Source organism: Bicyclus anynana, chromosome 8, assembly GCF_947172395.1.
Source record: "Bicyclus anynana chromosome 8, ilBicAnyn1.1, whole genome shotgun sequence".
Lineage (NCBI taxonomy): Eukaryota > Metazoa > Arthropoda > Insecta > Lepidoptera > Nymphalidae > Bicyclus > Bicyclus anynana.
In genome coordinates, this window is record NC_069090.1 from 14,936,774 (window position 1) to 14,953,824 (window position 17,051).

Here is a 17,051-nt window from a genome sequence, read left to right on the forward strand (position 1 = left end):
TTAATGTTATTAAGAAACCATTGATGTGCGAATTTTTATACTTATGTATTTACATAAATTAATAATGAAACGATCAAACCGTGTTACTGTTGTATGTGTTTGTGTATTGTGTGTGTATGTATGTGTGTGTGTGTGTATACATATATGTATTCATGTATGTAAGTGTGTTCGTGTAGAACTCAAAACCACAAACAGAAGGCCGCATGCACTGAAACGGTCTTTACTTACAGCAATAAAACAAAAAGTAATTGTAAAACAATTTTGGTTTTAATTAATTAAACATATTGTGACCTTTTCAGTGTACACTTTAGCTTGTTTTTTTTGGGTTCCATAACCATAATCAACTGTGCCGCAAAAGTGCTATTAAAATATTGAAATCGAACTAAATAAGGCTGCATTATTCTTTAGTCTTGCTAACGAATTTTTTTCCATCAATATTGTAATCGAGCTTCATCACCACCATATTCAGCTCACTGTTGAGCACGAGTCTCCTCACAGAATGAGAGGGGTTAGGCTACTAGTCCATCACGTTGACAAACGCGGATTGGCTGACTTCACACACGTAGAAAATGAAGTAAATTCTCAGGTAAGCAGATAATGAGCCGTGATAGCCCAATGGATAAGACTTCTGCCTCCGATTCCGGAGGGCGTGGGTTCGAATGCACCTCCAACTTTTCAGTTGTGTGCATTTTAAGAAATTAAATATCACATGTCTCAAACGGTGAAGGAAAACATCGTGAGAAAACCTGCATACCAGAGAATTTTCTTAATTCCTTGCGTGTGTGAAGTCTGCCAATCCGCATGGGGCCAGCGTGGTGGACTATTGGCCTCACCCCTCTAATTCTGAGAGGAGACTCGAACTCAGCAGTGAGCCGAATATGGGTCGATGCAGGTAATTAAGCTTATTGACCATGAAATTTGTACTACCTAATAAAAAAATTGCACATAACAAAGATTAACCGAGTCACACATCCGATTCAAATTTAACCGACGCATGTTAAATCGAAGTCAAGATCAAATTTAACCCGTTTCCGTCGCATTCAAATGCTAATGTTCAAAACCCAAACCCGTCTGGAGCTGATAACTTTTGAGAAATTAATATTTTATGGCGCTACAAAATTTGGCAGTTTGACTTGTAGTTATTTATACCGTATAAGAGACTCTTCACACTAACGTTCTTTAAACGCTACACGAACGCGCGCAATATCTAGAAGAAGAATGACCACTATGCTTATGTTTGCCGTTAAGCAGCATTGGTTTGTTCCAGTTTCGTAGATCAGATTACTGAGCACGTGAGTTTTAACAGCCATGCCTCAAGTTAACGGGCCTAATGCAGTACTAAACGTGTAATAAAGTATGTTATAGACAATTTTCATACACTTTACTTACTGAATAGTTTGTTAACTCAGTGGCTTTCAGAGGATAAAGTCAAAGAGCCTAACAGAACTATAGTACTATATAGTATATATTGAGTGACACAAAAAATATGTCGTAACTTATCTTGTAAAGCACTATTCGTTGGTTTGTACTTTATGAAATACGAGTATAATGCAGTATCTGCGATCATTTTTTCATGTCAACTATTTAAACATTAAACACTGTTAATAGTTTGTGTAGGTACTGAAGTCGCGACATAATTTGCGCGTACATTTAACGCTAATGTGAAGACGCTCCAAACATTTATTGTTTGGAATAACCAAATGTGATGCGGGTTCCAGATAAATCTTTGTCGTTTGAAATAAAAATTTTTGGTTGTTGTTATTATAATCACATCCTGTTACCCATCTGCCATCTACTATACCTACTCGCAAGATTTCAGTATGTATGTACCTACTGAAAAATGTGTCATTAAAGTTGGAAGCAATTTAGAAGACGAACGACAAACAAAATATAGAATTTATTATTACTAGCTGACGCCATGCGGTTTCACCCACGTGGTTCCCGTTCTCGTAGAAATACGGGGATAATATATAGCCTATAGCCTTCTTCGATAAATGGGCTATCTAACACTGAAAGAATTTTTTTATAAAAAAAAAATTTAAAAAACATCTAGATCTTATTACACCAGCGAATTCACAATATTACAGCTCGTTCGACGAACTCTGTTTTGATATTAAACTATTCGTCTATAACCCATAAAACAAAGTTCAGTAATCATAATTTGAAATTGTAATTTTAACATTTGACTCAGTTTCTTGCGTACAGTTATTTTTGAACTATAAAACTAGTTTGCATGTATTATTACTTATATTATCTATTCGTTTGCATATATTTCAAATACGCTATTTTACAAACAGCAAGCCAGCAAGAAGCTCTGCTAATTGCTATGCTCTTTTATAATTAATGTCCTACTGCTGATTTTGAAGGTATTTTCTACTAGGACAAATCCAGCAGTAACCTAAACAATTACTCTTTCTATAAAATCATCGATAAAAAAATCAACAAATTATTACAACGATTTTTGTGTGAATATGAAAGCCGATCCAATTGTCTTTAAGTATTTTCTATATTACAAAACCAAAACAGTTGTAACTAACTATAATCTACGAGTATAGACGATTTCGAAATGCAGATGCGGGTTGAAAGTTGCAAATTTCAATGTATTAAAGCGGCATCGTTAATCATTGTAGAGATGGCGAAAGTCTTCTACCGGATGTCACAGTTAACTTTTATATATTGCATATTTTATATGTAATATATAAATATATAATAATATATAATGTGTTCATAATAATATAAGTATACATAAATAATATATATCATAATAATAACAGTTTCATTATCATAATATTCAAACAAATAATAAGGAAAACCAGGACATTGAACAGCATGGAACAGCACCATACAGTTTTTAACAAAGATTTTATACTATTAAAACATATTACTAGCACATCGAAACTGAGGCGAACAAAAGTGGCTAATTGTCTTAATTTAATTTGTAGATAATAATTTATTTGTTTCGACAATCCGACGAACCCATGCGACAACGTCACCCAGGTCCGACAAAGCACTCTCTACGTACGTTTCACCTCGAAACCGGAGTATCCTCAGATGTTGACTCTACAACGTGCAATTGCAAAGTTTTTGCAATATATAAATAAGTTATTATCTATTCTAGATGAACTTCCGCAAAGTAACGCCTGCTTCTATCCAATTAATTTCATTTAGTCGCATAATGGGGGCGAAAGTTCCATGAAATTCAATACTTTATTTAAGTCTAAAGAACAAACCTAGGTGCTTTACTCTTTATATATACAAACGTTTGGGATCAACCAAATAATCCGAAATGTTGTTTTCATCTCATGGTATGTCGATATACCTACGTACCTATTGATATACGTAGGTATATCGAAACACCATGAGATTTAGCCATGACTGGTATTCACATTTTTCTCGTTTAGGCCTCTTGGTGTGTTAAATATTCATTAAAATTATTTACCGTTAACTGGTTTGAGAAAACATGAAAATCTAGTTACTTACATAACTAAACGTTTACTAATGGGTTCAAATCAATCGGTATTTTAACGATTGGCAGCCCGCGCCCACGGCGGATCATTTGAGAGATGACTCAGGCTTGATATAATAAATTCAAAATATATCACTTGTGTGGCCTTCTGCTGATCTAGTTTTCGTTCGCAAAAAACCGCTAGCTACTTATGGTTTTGATATCTATTTTTTATAGACTTGTTGGCGCTAATCCGGTAAGCAACTCTACTTTGAGAACTTAGCAAACAAAAAATCATACAATCAAAGTTGTAGATATATGCAACTAATCAAGTATCAACCCATATTCGGCTCACTGCTGAGCTCAAGTCTCCTTTCAGAATGAGAGGGTTAGGCCAATAGTCCACCACGTTGGCCTAATGGGGATTGGCAGACTTCACACACGCAGAGAATTAAGAAAATTCTCAGGTATGCAGGTTTCCTCACGATGTTTTCCTTCACCGTTTGAGTGATTTCACACGTGATATTTAATTTCTTAAAATGTACAGAACTGAAAAGTTGGAGTGGCCGAGTGGAGCGGCCTCCGTGGCGCAGTGGTATGCGCGGTGGATTTACAAAACGGAGGTCCTGGGTTCAATACCCGGCTGGGCAGATTGAGATTTTCTTAATTTGTCCAAGTGTGGCTGGTTGGAGGTTTCGGCCGTGGCTAGTTAGCACCCTACCGGCAAAGACGTACCGCCAAGCGATTTAGCGTTCCAGTACGATGCCGTGTAGAAACCGAAAGGGGTGTGGATTTTCATCCTCCTCCTAACATGTTAGCCCGTTTCCACCTTAGATTGCATCATCACTTACCATCAGGTGAGATTGCAGTCAATGGCTAACTTGTAAATAAATAAAAAAAAACTCTTAGATGGTTTTTCAATGTTAATAATATCTATTGGTACGTTTATAATTTTAAACAGAAACTAGGTATATTATATAATTTTTACTATTATATACAAGTGTTTCAGTCTTAAAATAGAAACAGCAGCAGAATGATATTATTACGCCTATTGTTCTCTTAACAAATTTTCCACGAACTTGACATTGGTTTTCTTTATTTATATCCTTCATTTTAGTATATTTACGCAGCTAGGTTTTAACTGAGTCACGTAATTTTTTTACGCATTTCTCAAGTGAATATTATATTAGGAATAAATATTTGTTTCACATATTTGTTTTTCTTTACAAAATTATCTTCCTAAAGATAGATTAACACATAAGTTGTTCCGAAAGAAATCATGGTTACTGTGAGATTTGTGAAAAACTGATTGTAATGATGGTATACTCTTTTACGCACTCACAATTGGAAAACATACCCTTTGGAACAAAAAAGTATTTTTGAAATCGGTTTAGGAGTCTTCGAGTAATCGGTGAACATACATAAAAAAAGAACCTCCTCATTTTTGAAGTAGATTAAAAACTACTGACTGGATTTGGCTGTTATTTGGAAACCTGGTGGAATCCATAATTTTACGTATACGAAGTAGGTATTAGCTAGTAATAAATATCAATAAAAGTAAGTATTCCTATTTTTGGCTGGTGAGAGACTACGGCTGTGGCTAGTTACCACCCTACCGACCAAGACCGTCAAGGGATTTAGCGTTCTAAATCGCTTGGCGGCCTTGCTCGGTCTTGGCACCGTTCCGGTGCGATGTCGTGCAGAAACCGAAAGAGGTGTCAATTTTTGTCCTCCTCCTGACAAGTTAGCCCGCTTCCATCATATACTGCATCATCACTTACCAAGTGAGATTGTAGTCAAGGGCTAACTTATAAAGAATAAAAAAGTCACTGATTGGAGTCTCTTCTCATCCGTGCAGCTATAAAAGTTAATATTACAATGGGAAATTATGCACTAATGTATCATACGCAAAGAGTTACACGTGAATGTGATGACTTGCAGCTTTTATATTGCATTTTTAATTACGTTCATTCTTAAACTGTATCAAGTAAATATATTGCACTAGCAGAACCTCGTATTTTCACGTGCATAGTTCCCATTTCCATGAGCATACAGGGATACTTAGTACATAGTTTTTGTTACTCTCTGATAATGTAGCTTTTTATTAGTGAAAGAATTTGCAAATCGGCCCTGTAGTTCTCAAGTTTATTCGTTCCATACAAAAATACAAATCTTTGTGTTCTTGTTAGTGTAGATATACAGTTTAGAAAATACCTTGATCTTTTCTAATACTAATAAAGTTTGTTATATGGTAGGGGTTAATCTCTGCATCTACTGAACCGATTTTGAAGATTATTATACCACTAAAATGCCACATTATTTGTGAGTGTCATAGGCTATATTTTATCCCCATATCCTCACTAGAACGGGAAGTACGCCTCGGTGCGTCAGCTAGTTATAAATAAATAAAGAAATTGGTTAAGAAATAATTACGCATCTAGAAATTCGTGTACACTTGGCTCTGTAGATTAATGTTTCTTGTTGTTTTGAAATAGCTTGTAACAACATTAATCATGAAAGCATAGCATGTATTCTGTGCAGTGTACAGACAGAGCCGTGTTAGAGTTTTATTAACATTAGTCACTGGTGTGCACAAGATTAATAACTAGGGTAGGCACTATAAGTTTTTTTTATAATAATGATGATAATTTATGATGATTTATGTATCTATGCAGTGCATGCCACTGATATCATTACAAGATAAAATGATCACAGAACCCCTATCATAAAAGAATTAGGTTTTAGCGTTGTCTGTTCTGTGATACCTATTTATTACACAAAGGCAAGCTACGCCACTGGTTTGTTTGTTTGTTTTATTATCTCAGGAACTACTGGTCCGATTTGAAAAATTATTTCAGTGTTAGATAGCCCATTTCTCGATGAAGGCTATAGGCTACATATTATCCCCTACGGGAACGGGAGCCACGCGAAGACCGCTGCGTCAGCTAGTAAAATTAAAAAAGGAGAGAATTCTGGCCCTGTGGGCTGTTAAAATACTGATAATAAACTATTTGCTAACAATATTATATCGATACACGCCACGCCATGTTTGTTAGACTTTTTCAGGGTTTATGTCTCAAAAGTACGATAACAGTGAGAGGAGGCCTCGATAACATAACGACTTCCGGAGATACGAAACAACACTGCAATTAAATATAAAACTACACTCACAATGTCGTTTGTAATTGATAACTGTTTCAAGGGTCATAAAGTAATTGATTAAGACCCGCAAACTATTAAATAACATAATATCTATGATAATACATTACTAGTCGACGCTCCTCGGTTTCACCAACGTAGTTTTCCTTCCCGGGGGAATACAGGGACAAAATATAATGACACTCACAGATAACATGGCTTTCTATTGCCAAAAGAATTTTCAAAATCGGTTCAGTTTATCAACTTTTCCTTTTAATAATACTCGTATTAGTATAGATAAAACAATGTTTGACTCCGCGGCTGTTTCATTAATTGGCGAAAACCTTCAAAATTACTTAACGGATTTTTATGCTGTTTTCACTAATAGATAGAGTGATTTATGAGGAAGGTTTTGGTATATAATTTGTTGAAGTTTTGTATTTAAAATCTGAACTGAATCTGTTTGAAATATCTCAACTGTAGTTGTATGAAGTGAAGTCGTAACGTTAAGCAGCGTCCCATTGGAATATAACAAAACAACGCATAGTAGAATTATAGAATTTGCATATATCTACAAGAAGACCTATCCATATATATTATATATGGTATATATTATAGGTATATGGTATATATTATATTATATCTATATTTTAAGTATAGCTTAGTATATCGATTCGACCTTCTGTAAAAACGGTCAGTTACAATGCAAGTCTACACCGATTTTCCCGCGAACGAAAGCACTTACGAACTTACATCGCTAGTTAACATATTAAAATGTATTAGTGTTCAAATATACTCGTACTTACTTACCTATATGTATCAATAAACATATGTTAATCATTAAGACATAATACATTTCAATAAATATTATGTATTGATGTCTCAAGTGGTCTCTAACGCGATACACAAAATAGTTCTTGACACAGTTTATATATACAGACCAGTGTCTGTTCAGTGTCTCTGTCAAGGAGTTGAAAAGTAAGCAGTTAATACAGTAAAACTTAGCAATACTACGCAATTTTCGCATTATTCAACTACACCTTGATGTAATAAAAATTGAAAGTAAAGTTACAATAATAATTCTGTCAACTCTAACAAATATCGATATGATAATAAAAAGGGAATGCCCATCCTAACCTAACCACTCGGCAATTTACTTAAAATAATTTCTAAAAAAATATGGATAATTCTACTTCAATAATGAAATCATTATCAAATAAAGTTTACTACACATTTTTAAAGATTTGCGACATTTTTAAGCAAAGATGTTGACCATGCAACCTGAGTTTTATGACAATTTTTGAAACTTATGATTGGTTTGTTTGTTCGTTTCCTAGTTTTTTAAGCTTGTTGTTAAAACAGATAATAATACAGGTTCAAATGTTACTTCGTTGCTATGGTAAAAAAAAGGTTTTTTAACATTTTTTTTATTTAATATGTCACTTTTATTGATATTATTATTAATATTATTTCTTTTTCGTTATGTGACGCAACTGATGCGATCGCGTGATTTTTTTTAAATGTAATTTTATTCAGATTTATTTTATTCTTCATTTCTCATGGCATTTTTTTATGAAAAAGTATGAATCTATTGTAATCCACGTTAACACCTGCCACGTTAATGTATAAATTATTAAAAAGATTTATTTATTAATTATGAAGATCATCTATTGAATGTGTGGACATATAACATTACGTCGTTTCTTTCATATAATGTATTGTCCATAACAAACGCCCTTTTGTTTTACCCGCGTGGTTCCCGTACCCATGGGAGTACGTGGATAAATAAAGCATATGGTACTCAGAAATAACTTGGCTTTCTAATGGTAAAAGAACTTTCAGAATCGACTAGTAGTTCAAATTTACCCCTATAACCTAACAAACTTAACCTCTTTATAATATTAAGTATATACCCTTTATAATAAGCATATAACATCTTTATAATAATAAAAAAATAAAAAATAAAAAAAAACAAATAGCTACTTTTACAGTAGCATATGATAGTATCGAGAATTGAGCTTGGCTTGACAAGATTAGCGTGCAATCTGCAATTTTTATCTGTTAGCAGATTGTAAACTCTCAAATTGCTACCATAAAAGAATATAATTTTTTTTCTGGTAGCAATTTGAGAATATAGAAGACCAATCAATTTAATTCAATTTTCTGATTTTTTTGCCAGCTAAAATATTTCATGTTTTTAGACAGTCATTTTAGTTTAAATTGTGCCTTAACATTGCATTTCCACCGTCCGTGTTTGGTTAATTATTCTGTGATTGTAAATACTGGATCTGTCGCTCCAATTTTGTCGCGACTACACCAGTAGCAATGTCTGGTGGAAAATTTACAAACGAATCGACGATACCATTGATTTTGCGCGTAACTTTCTCCTCTGGCTCCATTACCATGCCATGGCTGATGTATTGTTTCAAATGTTAGAGTAGATATTCCACTTTCTTTAAAGTTATTCGCTTCTACCTTAAAGTTTCTTATACAATTTTAAATTGTAGCAGTTTAAAGATATTTTTTATTCTCGTTAATGACTTAATAACATGAGAGCATTATTATTTAGCTTAAATTAACTTAAATCACTTCGCCGGCATATTTTGCTATTACTCACTCAATGCATTAGTTCAGTCATTTCCTAAACTGATGTAGATTACTTATCATATACTCAGAAGCACAATTATCCGCCTACTTTAATATACGCGAGTATACTAAAATTAGTGGATAATTGTGCCTCTGGGTATACATTTTGCTAGTTTAGTTTTGAATGCATTTAGTAAGTAAGTTTACATTTTAAACTGGTGTCATTATTTTATTATAAAATTTTGCTCCTTCTTATAGTCTCTTTACTGTAGTTGCGTTTCACAGTTAATAATTTCAGTTAAAGGTCTACTTAATCATAAAATACCAATGCTATATAATATAAAATAAAAAACCGGTTTAATCTTTCATACAATTAAGTAACTGCGTTCGAAACAAAATTCCGTCGGCCACTTATTTAACGGAGGTCGAAACAAACCATTGTTTAAAGTGAACCAATTAACATCATATTAAGGCGCTATTGATATACTTATATCACCAGATAATACAATGAATGTACACTAAATAACTAATTGCTTTGTTGATAAAAATATAAATGGTTGTAATGATTCTAATAAGAGTGACTTTTATGGCGTATATTTCCATTATATCTAGAAGATTATTCATGATGTTATTGTTGGACGATCTACCAAAATAGATTTTTAAAATGCCAATCTAGTTTACAAAAAATAGCACTGACTACAAAATCTAATCTAGACACAATCGAAAAAACATGTTTATAGTTGGGATTCTAAAATAGAGCATTGTGGGGGATGTGTTTTTAGGAAAATTGATCTGTTACAAACATTTCTTAGTGACTATACTTAGTTGTCTAATTTAGAGTTAAGGTTACAAGTTTAATTTATATATTTTTGTTGCACAACTAATTTGCAGACTGTTTTTTGTATACACTAAAATCCAAGATACGATTGACATTAGTTTAGGAGTCAGAGCGCTTTTTAGTTAATTATTGTCAAGAAAGTTCGTTTTACGTTGATATCTTGTATGTAGTATATTCAGTTTAAGGTGTACATTTCTTTATTATTTAGGTATATCTAAGGAAATTGTATCAGTAACATCAGAATGGAAAACTTTTGAAATAATTATATGTATTATATGCATATAGAAACAAAACAACTGAATACCGGTTGATAGCCAAGCAGACACCTCTACCTTGAAAATCCAGATTTGTCTGATCTGTCTACTGACTCGATATCTAGGTATTTAAGATTGTAGACAATATCACAATGACGTGGCTTTTACCAAAACAGCCGTCACTTAATCCTAACGTCTTCGAACTTATTCTTCTAAAAAACAGCTAATATATTGGCTTAGTCATCTAAGCATATGTTAAGACATATTTGTTCACCCATTTTCTCGAAAGATGTGTTTACAATTTAATGCCTTGAAGAGATGATAAACAGTAGGATTAACTAGGCGTCAACCGTGACTAGATTGTTGTAAATCCCTTGGTTTCTTCCATTAAGTGTCTATACTTATTTCCAATGAATTTGCCGATATTTAAATTGCTAATATACCGCAAACCGTTTATATTGTTCAATGGTTAATGTTTACTTAATATGTTTATTTAATAAATGACTCTTGTTTATAAAAGTTTTAAAAACTGAAATTCGGAACAATTGGTATTAGAATCCGCATCTCTATATCTACAGCAAACGGTCTGTCCTTGATCAATACGAACACAGTTCAATTACCCGTCGGTATCTAAATTTTAGATTTTATCTTTTCTGTTCGAATAATTACATTTTTAGGTGCTGGTGTGTTAAGATTGACTAAACACAAAGATAAACCTATTTTTCTGAATAGCTTAATACATTAGTGTTAAGTTACTTTTTCAAACAAGATTTGACGCAAGTACATTCTTTTTTCTCAAATTTAAATCTATGGTCAATACGAAAGGTGTTAAGGCCAAAAGTTACTATGTACATGTATAAAAAATTTAGAATTGCTAAAGTATGCTGCGTTAAAACTCCTAAATCCTTTACAGTTTTCTTATCTAAATTTTATACCTATTAACTTTTAATTACTCTTAAGTTTTGAAACTACATCTGTAATTTATAGCTTTAAAAACGAGCACCGTTAAATCATATAAAAAACGTGGAATTTATCGCCATTGTGTTTACAATTCTGGGTAACCTTAATTCGCTGAAGTGCCTTGTACTACCAAATTAAAACTTTTATGTGCTAAATGCTAATGCTTGTTAATACATGTGGTGCTTCTTATCTTGGCGTGTCATGGTGAATTATTGGTAAGAGATTATTGGTATTTGATAAAACCAGACATTTAACACTAAACGGAAAACGTGCAGCACAAAATACTTGGTTTTCTCCCTGTTTATTACGAAGTAGATAAGACATGTCAAAAATATTTACCGGCTTTCAAGGAAAAACGGGTGACAAATAAATTACATTATATATTGACTTGTTACAATTTATCATTAAATAACTAGAATCATATTAATTATTTCTTAAATGGAGAACTTGGAAATTATAACTAAAATTGAAAACGAAGTTTAATACTTTAAAAGAAAAATGTAAAGATTATGTAATATGGAATCGAAACCTGAATTCTGAAATAATGTATTTTTTTTTGTTGATTAATAAAGAACAAACAAAACGTAGATACAAAAAATGTCATTCTAACAAATTTAATGATAATGAAATTTGATTCACAGCAATATTGGCATCTGTTTCTGGAATCGTATTTTCTTCCACTTACATAAAAAGAGATAAGATAAATGATATATCGCAAAGAACATTGATCAAGACATTTTAAGCGCATTCCTGGCCGTATAAAAGGTGTGGATACTCGATCAGTTACAATTATGAAACTAACTGTATTGGTAATGGTATTGTACATTAACACTAGTCTTAACTATATTTAGCAATGGCATTAAAACGGGTCAACGCCGTATCCAACTTGAGGTTTGCAACAGTCGTTATTGTTCGTAAATGTTAATAGTTTGACATTGCATTGATGCTTTCGAAATCGCCAGTAATCCAGAGTAGCCGAAGCTTTTTAAGTGAAATGTTATGAAACCGTAAATAAATAGTTACATCAATCTATTTCTGGATACAAACACGTTGAGTCAACTGTCGATTGATACAATTCGTGACTTCACATTTAACGTGTCGAAATTACAAGTAAGTGTGACAAATATGATGATTAGAAGAAATACGTATTATGGATATAGAAGAAAAAATGTAAGAAAGTATAATGCGGTGTAATTTTTTACATCCGTTAGTACCGTGACCATGATAATATCGATCAAGAATCGTCTTTTTATGTAGAATACATTATCTTTATTATACAAACGTCATAAAAAGTTAATAAATTCCGTATTGACAGGAACATCATATTTTTTTGTAGAAATTGTGGCAATACTTTGCTGGAATTAGCAATCAAAAATTTGAATACTCTAATATTAGTATTATTATCAAATACAAACAGTTAGTTTAAAGTACTGAATTGTACTTTTATGTCTTTTAAATTCAGTCAATGGGTAGCGGATGGACAAACTCTAAAATCGCCTACCCACGACTATCAGGCATTCTCAATTGACGTGGAACTATTTAGGGCCAGGAAACAGTGATTCATTCACGATAAATGCTCAACGGAGTATGATACAATTGCAAATAGAGATGTACAAACAAACAAACATTTAATTAACGGTTCAAATCACCGTGACATAGAAAGTAAAGAACTGAGGAGCGTTATTACACATATTCGTTATGTGATAACAATATTATGTCACCAGGGCCAGCGTACTGTAATTGCATTGGGACAGACCTACATTGTGTGCTCTATTTTGTCCACAGTATCAATGTTCGTCCCAACATTCTTTCCAAGTGTTTGCATTAAGTGTTCTATATTAACAAAGGGCAAAGGCCTCACTTCATCGAAGTTATTTTCCACAATGATAGGCGCCTGTTCAAGTTCGTTTATTACGTCGTGCCTGATTAATTATAGTATGTATTATGATATTTCCAATTCCGTTTATGTACATAATATTATATTTCTTACTTTTACCATTACTCAGTCGCTTAGTGCAAGTATGTTTACACTTAATCTGCATAATGTTCACAGGTAATGTACCGTTGACATGAACACGCAAGTGATATCGTTACAAAACTGGTGTTAATGTTGTTTGGTTCGTGTTTAATTGTATTATACTCACGATTTTATACTATTATAGACACTCGTATGTACGTGCCTACAAAATCATCGCAAAAAGAGCCGAATTTAACTTTTACTGCACAATTTTGTTGCAAAAACGTTGTGCGACTAAATGAAATTAATCCATCATTATCCATCTTTGTTCGCAGTTCGCAACAGTATAAAATCTTTGACTATACCTACTCGTAGTTGGATTAGGTTGGAACAAACCGCTCTACACCGTCTGTTTCTCGGGAAACGGTGTGATTTATCTATCTACGAGTAACTAATTGAGTCTAGCGTATTTTATTTTACTACTTCTTATTGAGCAGCGTCGGTCGCCAGTTATCTGGGACATCGCTCGCTTCTCCTCTGATCTTTCGAATACATTTCACCGCAACTATAAATTGCAATTGCAAAACGTTAAGTGGGCAACCTTAGCGGAATATTTGCCAGGTTTTTTCAGTCGCAGATGTTTTAAATTATATAATTTATTTCGATCAATTTAAAACGTTTGATGTCGCAGACTGGGCTAACAGAAATGTGTCGATTAAAGCACTTTGTTTAAATTGGAATGACTTTTGTTTTAACGTTTTCGTACTTTATAATGAATACGACTGAATATAACAATATTAGTAATATAGACAACGTTATTTAAATAGTTACTTGAATTTTATCTTACAATCTACTAGATTTATATTTTGAAACATGAGTTCATGTTCCGAGTTATTTTACAATTTAGATTCTTACCAAACTAAGCAAACGATGTCACGCTATTCTTATTTTAATATTTTTCTTTGTTTTTATTATTTAAGTTTAACGTTACTTCTGATTTATTGTAGTACGTAACTTTGTTAAACAATAAGAGTTTTAAGAATTTCAATTAGCTTATACGTACCTACTTTGAAATTATCAAGTTTAATTATATGTATTTAGGTTTTACGTATATGTCTTCAACACATTATTTATTTTTATTATAGCAATGAAACATATTGTACGTTTTTGTTTTCATTATCAAGAGCCGTTATGAGTAAAGTTGCCCAACAGTTACATTGGCTGTAAGGTTTTTTAATATCTTTGAATTGAAAACGGACGATGAGGCTTTGACCTTCTCTTAGTATGACGAAACGAATTGCTCTTAGCAATTTTTTTACCTTATGACTCGGTCGTGGAGTTAAAATTTGTAAACATAGATCATGGATTACAAAAGTCTGTAAAACAAACATGTAAAGAGCAGGTAGACGGACGGACCGACACTAATAGTCTAATAATAATATGGCGTTTGGCGAGAGCCCAATAGTATGATCGCTTGACAAAAAAAGGAAGTCAATAAGGGTTTCCAAAACTTCAATGTTTGGGTTTGAATGACTTTAGATTTTATATTTTAGTTATTTTCAGTGTCAACCCTGCTTTCATAACATAAATCAACATTTGTTACGCGGTTAAAACGAATTTTATTACTTATGCTTGTACAACATTCGCATGCTGTCCATAAGTTTTTATGAATTCCGCGTTTTCGATAGACGGCTCTCTCTTGTCTCATTTCGAAGTGTTGCGATGGACTTAATTAATTTATATTAGGCGTAATGAACGTAAAGAATTTGAAGGATGCGATAATTTTCAACGTCTGCATTACAAATGCTTTATTATGACTTGTCTGCCTTGATATCCGACTGTATTTCCACAACATCCTGTTCACTCTAATTTGACTCTGTTTCCAAATTGAGGAAACAGAATGCCGGAATAAAAGGTTTTACCAAACATTCTAAAATTAATTAGCTGAAATAATTATAACGATGTTTAATGTATTTATTATTTTCCTGTCTCTTTAATATATTTAATATGGTAGTTATAGTAATGTTGCTAAGTACATATAGCACAAATACTGAAACACAAATTTTATTATTTGATCACACTTTTAATGAATCTTATTCCTTTTCTTCTCCAATTCTTCTCATTATATTGATAGTAATGTCTGGTTTCATTAACTTAAAGTACTTATTTTTAAGTTTTTCATAAATAGTGAAACGCATATTATTGTTTCAATATTTAGGGGTTTATTTCAGTTATTAATTTCATCATTAAGTTATTCAATTAGTATCTAAATGGTGGTTGATATTCTCAAATATTAAAAAAGTGTTTCAATATTTAGGGGTCGACAATTTAGGTCTTTGCAACTTACCTATTGGATATAGTTCTCAGCCCAGGTCGTCGACAGAACACCAAGAGTGCCAACGAATTGGCCGCCGTCGAGACAAGAAACAGGGCGAGGAGTATCACCTCCTCCACAAGCCGGTCTTTCGCATCCATCTCCTCTGACATCAACGCTCGTCCAGGAGACATGAAAGCCGACGATTCCATACAAAAGTCATCACTAAACACTATAGCACTTTGCACGCAATCTAACACTTAGTTCGCTCGCAACTGCAGTAAAGTTGCGTGAAGTTTTGTTTGAGAACACGCTGGTCGTAGCGGCCGCGTCTTTCTCGTTCCGCTGTCAGTTGACAACTGACTGGCGAGCGGTTCGAGTCCGCTTGAAACGCGTGGCATCCCCTCTCCGAGCGGCTACAAGTTGCTATACGAATATCCCATAGCCATAATTCTATGTACATAACACACGAAGCTTTGTCATTCAGAAAACCGTCAGCCGTTACGATTTTAAACTTGGAATTGGAACACGGTGATGCTCGTGTAAGTTTTCTAGAAATTCTAGAAATTGGTATTGAAATGTAAATTAACATTATTAACGTTTATGTTTTGAAAAACAAATAAATAAATGTTATAAAGGTTTGTCATCTGTGCATTCATAAATTAAGTAGGTACCTACTTAACTTTTAATTTTGCTGAAGATCTTGTTTAACGTCTTAGTGTATATAAACTTTAAGTACCTATGCAATAAGTACCCTTCAACTTTTGTTCTTATCTATGAATTAAATATTATGCAATTGGGTATTTGAACTTAATAGCTAATTTCCTTTTTCCCGTGACTTCATCTTTGATATTGATTGAAGCTCTAAATAAATCATTCACGTCTTGACTGATCTAAAACTGTAAAGGTGTACAACCCTCATCAAAATTCCATTCAATAATTTAATTAATTCAATTCAACTAATCAAAGGGCTAAAATTACCAGAAGGTATTGTATACTTAGATATAAATTCATTTATATTTATGATGACTTTTAGGAAAGCTAACGAACAATATGTAGATATGTAAGACCCTGTCCTAAGAGATAATTTGTGTGTATTTATATTTAAACAGTAATTTCGTATTAAACGGTAATAAAACTTTTCGCTAAATACGAATATAGTAGTTTCACCAGTTAGTACACCAGGAAAAGATCGTTTAAACTAAATTCCATAGAAACTTTTTGCGTTAGGTTTTTTATGAAATACTAATGAGGAAAATTATATCGGTTACATACTCGAGTTACAGTTTTGACAAAAACAGATAAACACTAAACAGATCCACACATGTGAAGCTATTACGTAGATACTGTGGGATAACTTTTTTAAACTGAGTGTAGATCAGCCCTACATACTTTGTTAGTGGCATTTTAATTTTGGCATCTTTTAAACACAAAGTTCAAATTCGAGTAAGAGCGAAAGGTTCGTCGATGATTGTAAAATAGTGGAATCGCACCCCAGCTTACATACAGAATTTATAATTATTTAATCAATAAAAATAGCATTCAAGTCTGACATTAGA

At 32.9% G+C, this 17,051-nt stretch overlaps 1 protein-coding gene across 1 annotated transcript in view; it reads right to left on the minus strand.

The window, feature by feature from the left end:
• The window catches only part of LOC112048924 (probable G-protein coupled receptor No18), a 40,476-nt gene extending 24,615 nt beyond the window's left edge, over positions 1-15,861 (minus strand). The window contains exon 1 of the mRNA XM_024086631.2: positions 15,526-15,861. Coding sequence (XP_023942399.1) covers positions 15,526-15,704 — 179 coding nt within the window. The 5' untranslated portion in view covers positions 15,705-15,861. The remainder of the gene's footprint in view (positions 1-15,525) is intronic.
• Positions 15,862-17,051: the final 1,190 nt, after the last annotated feature.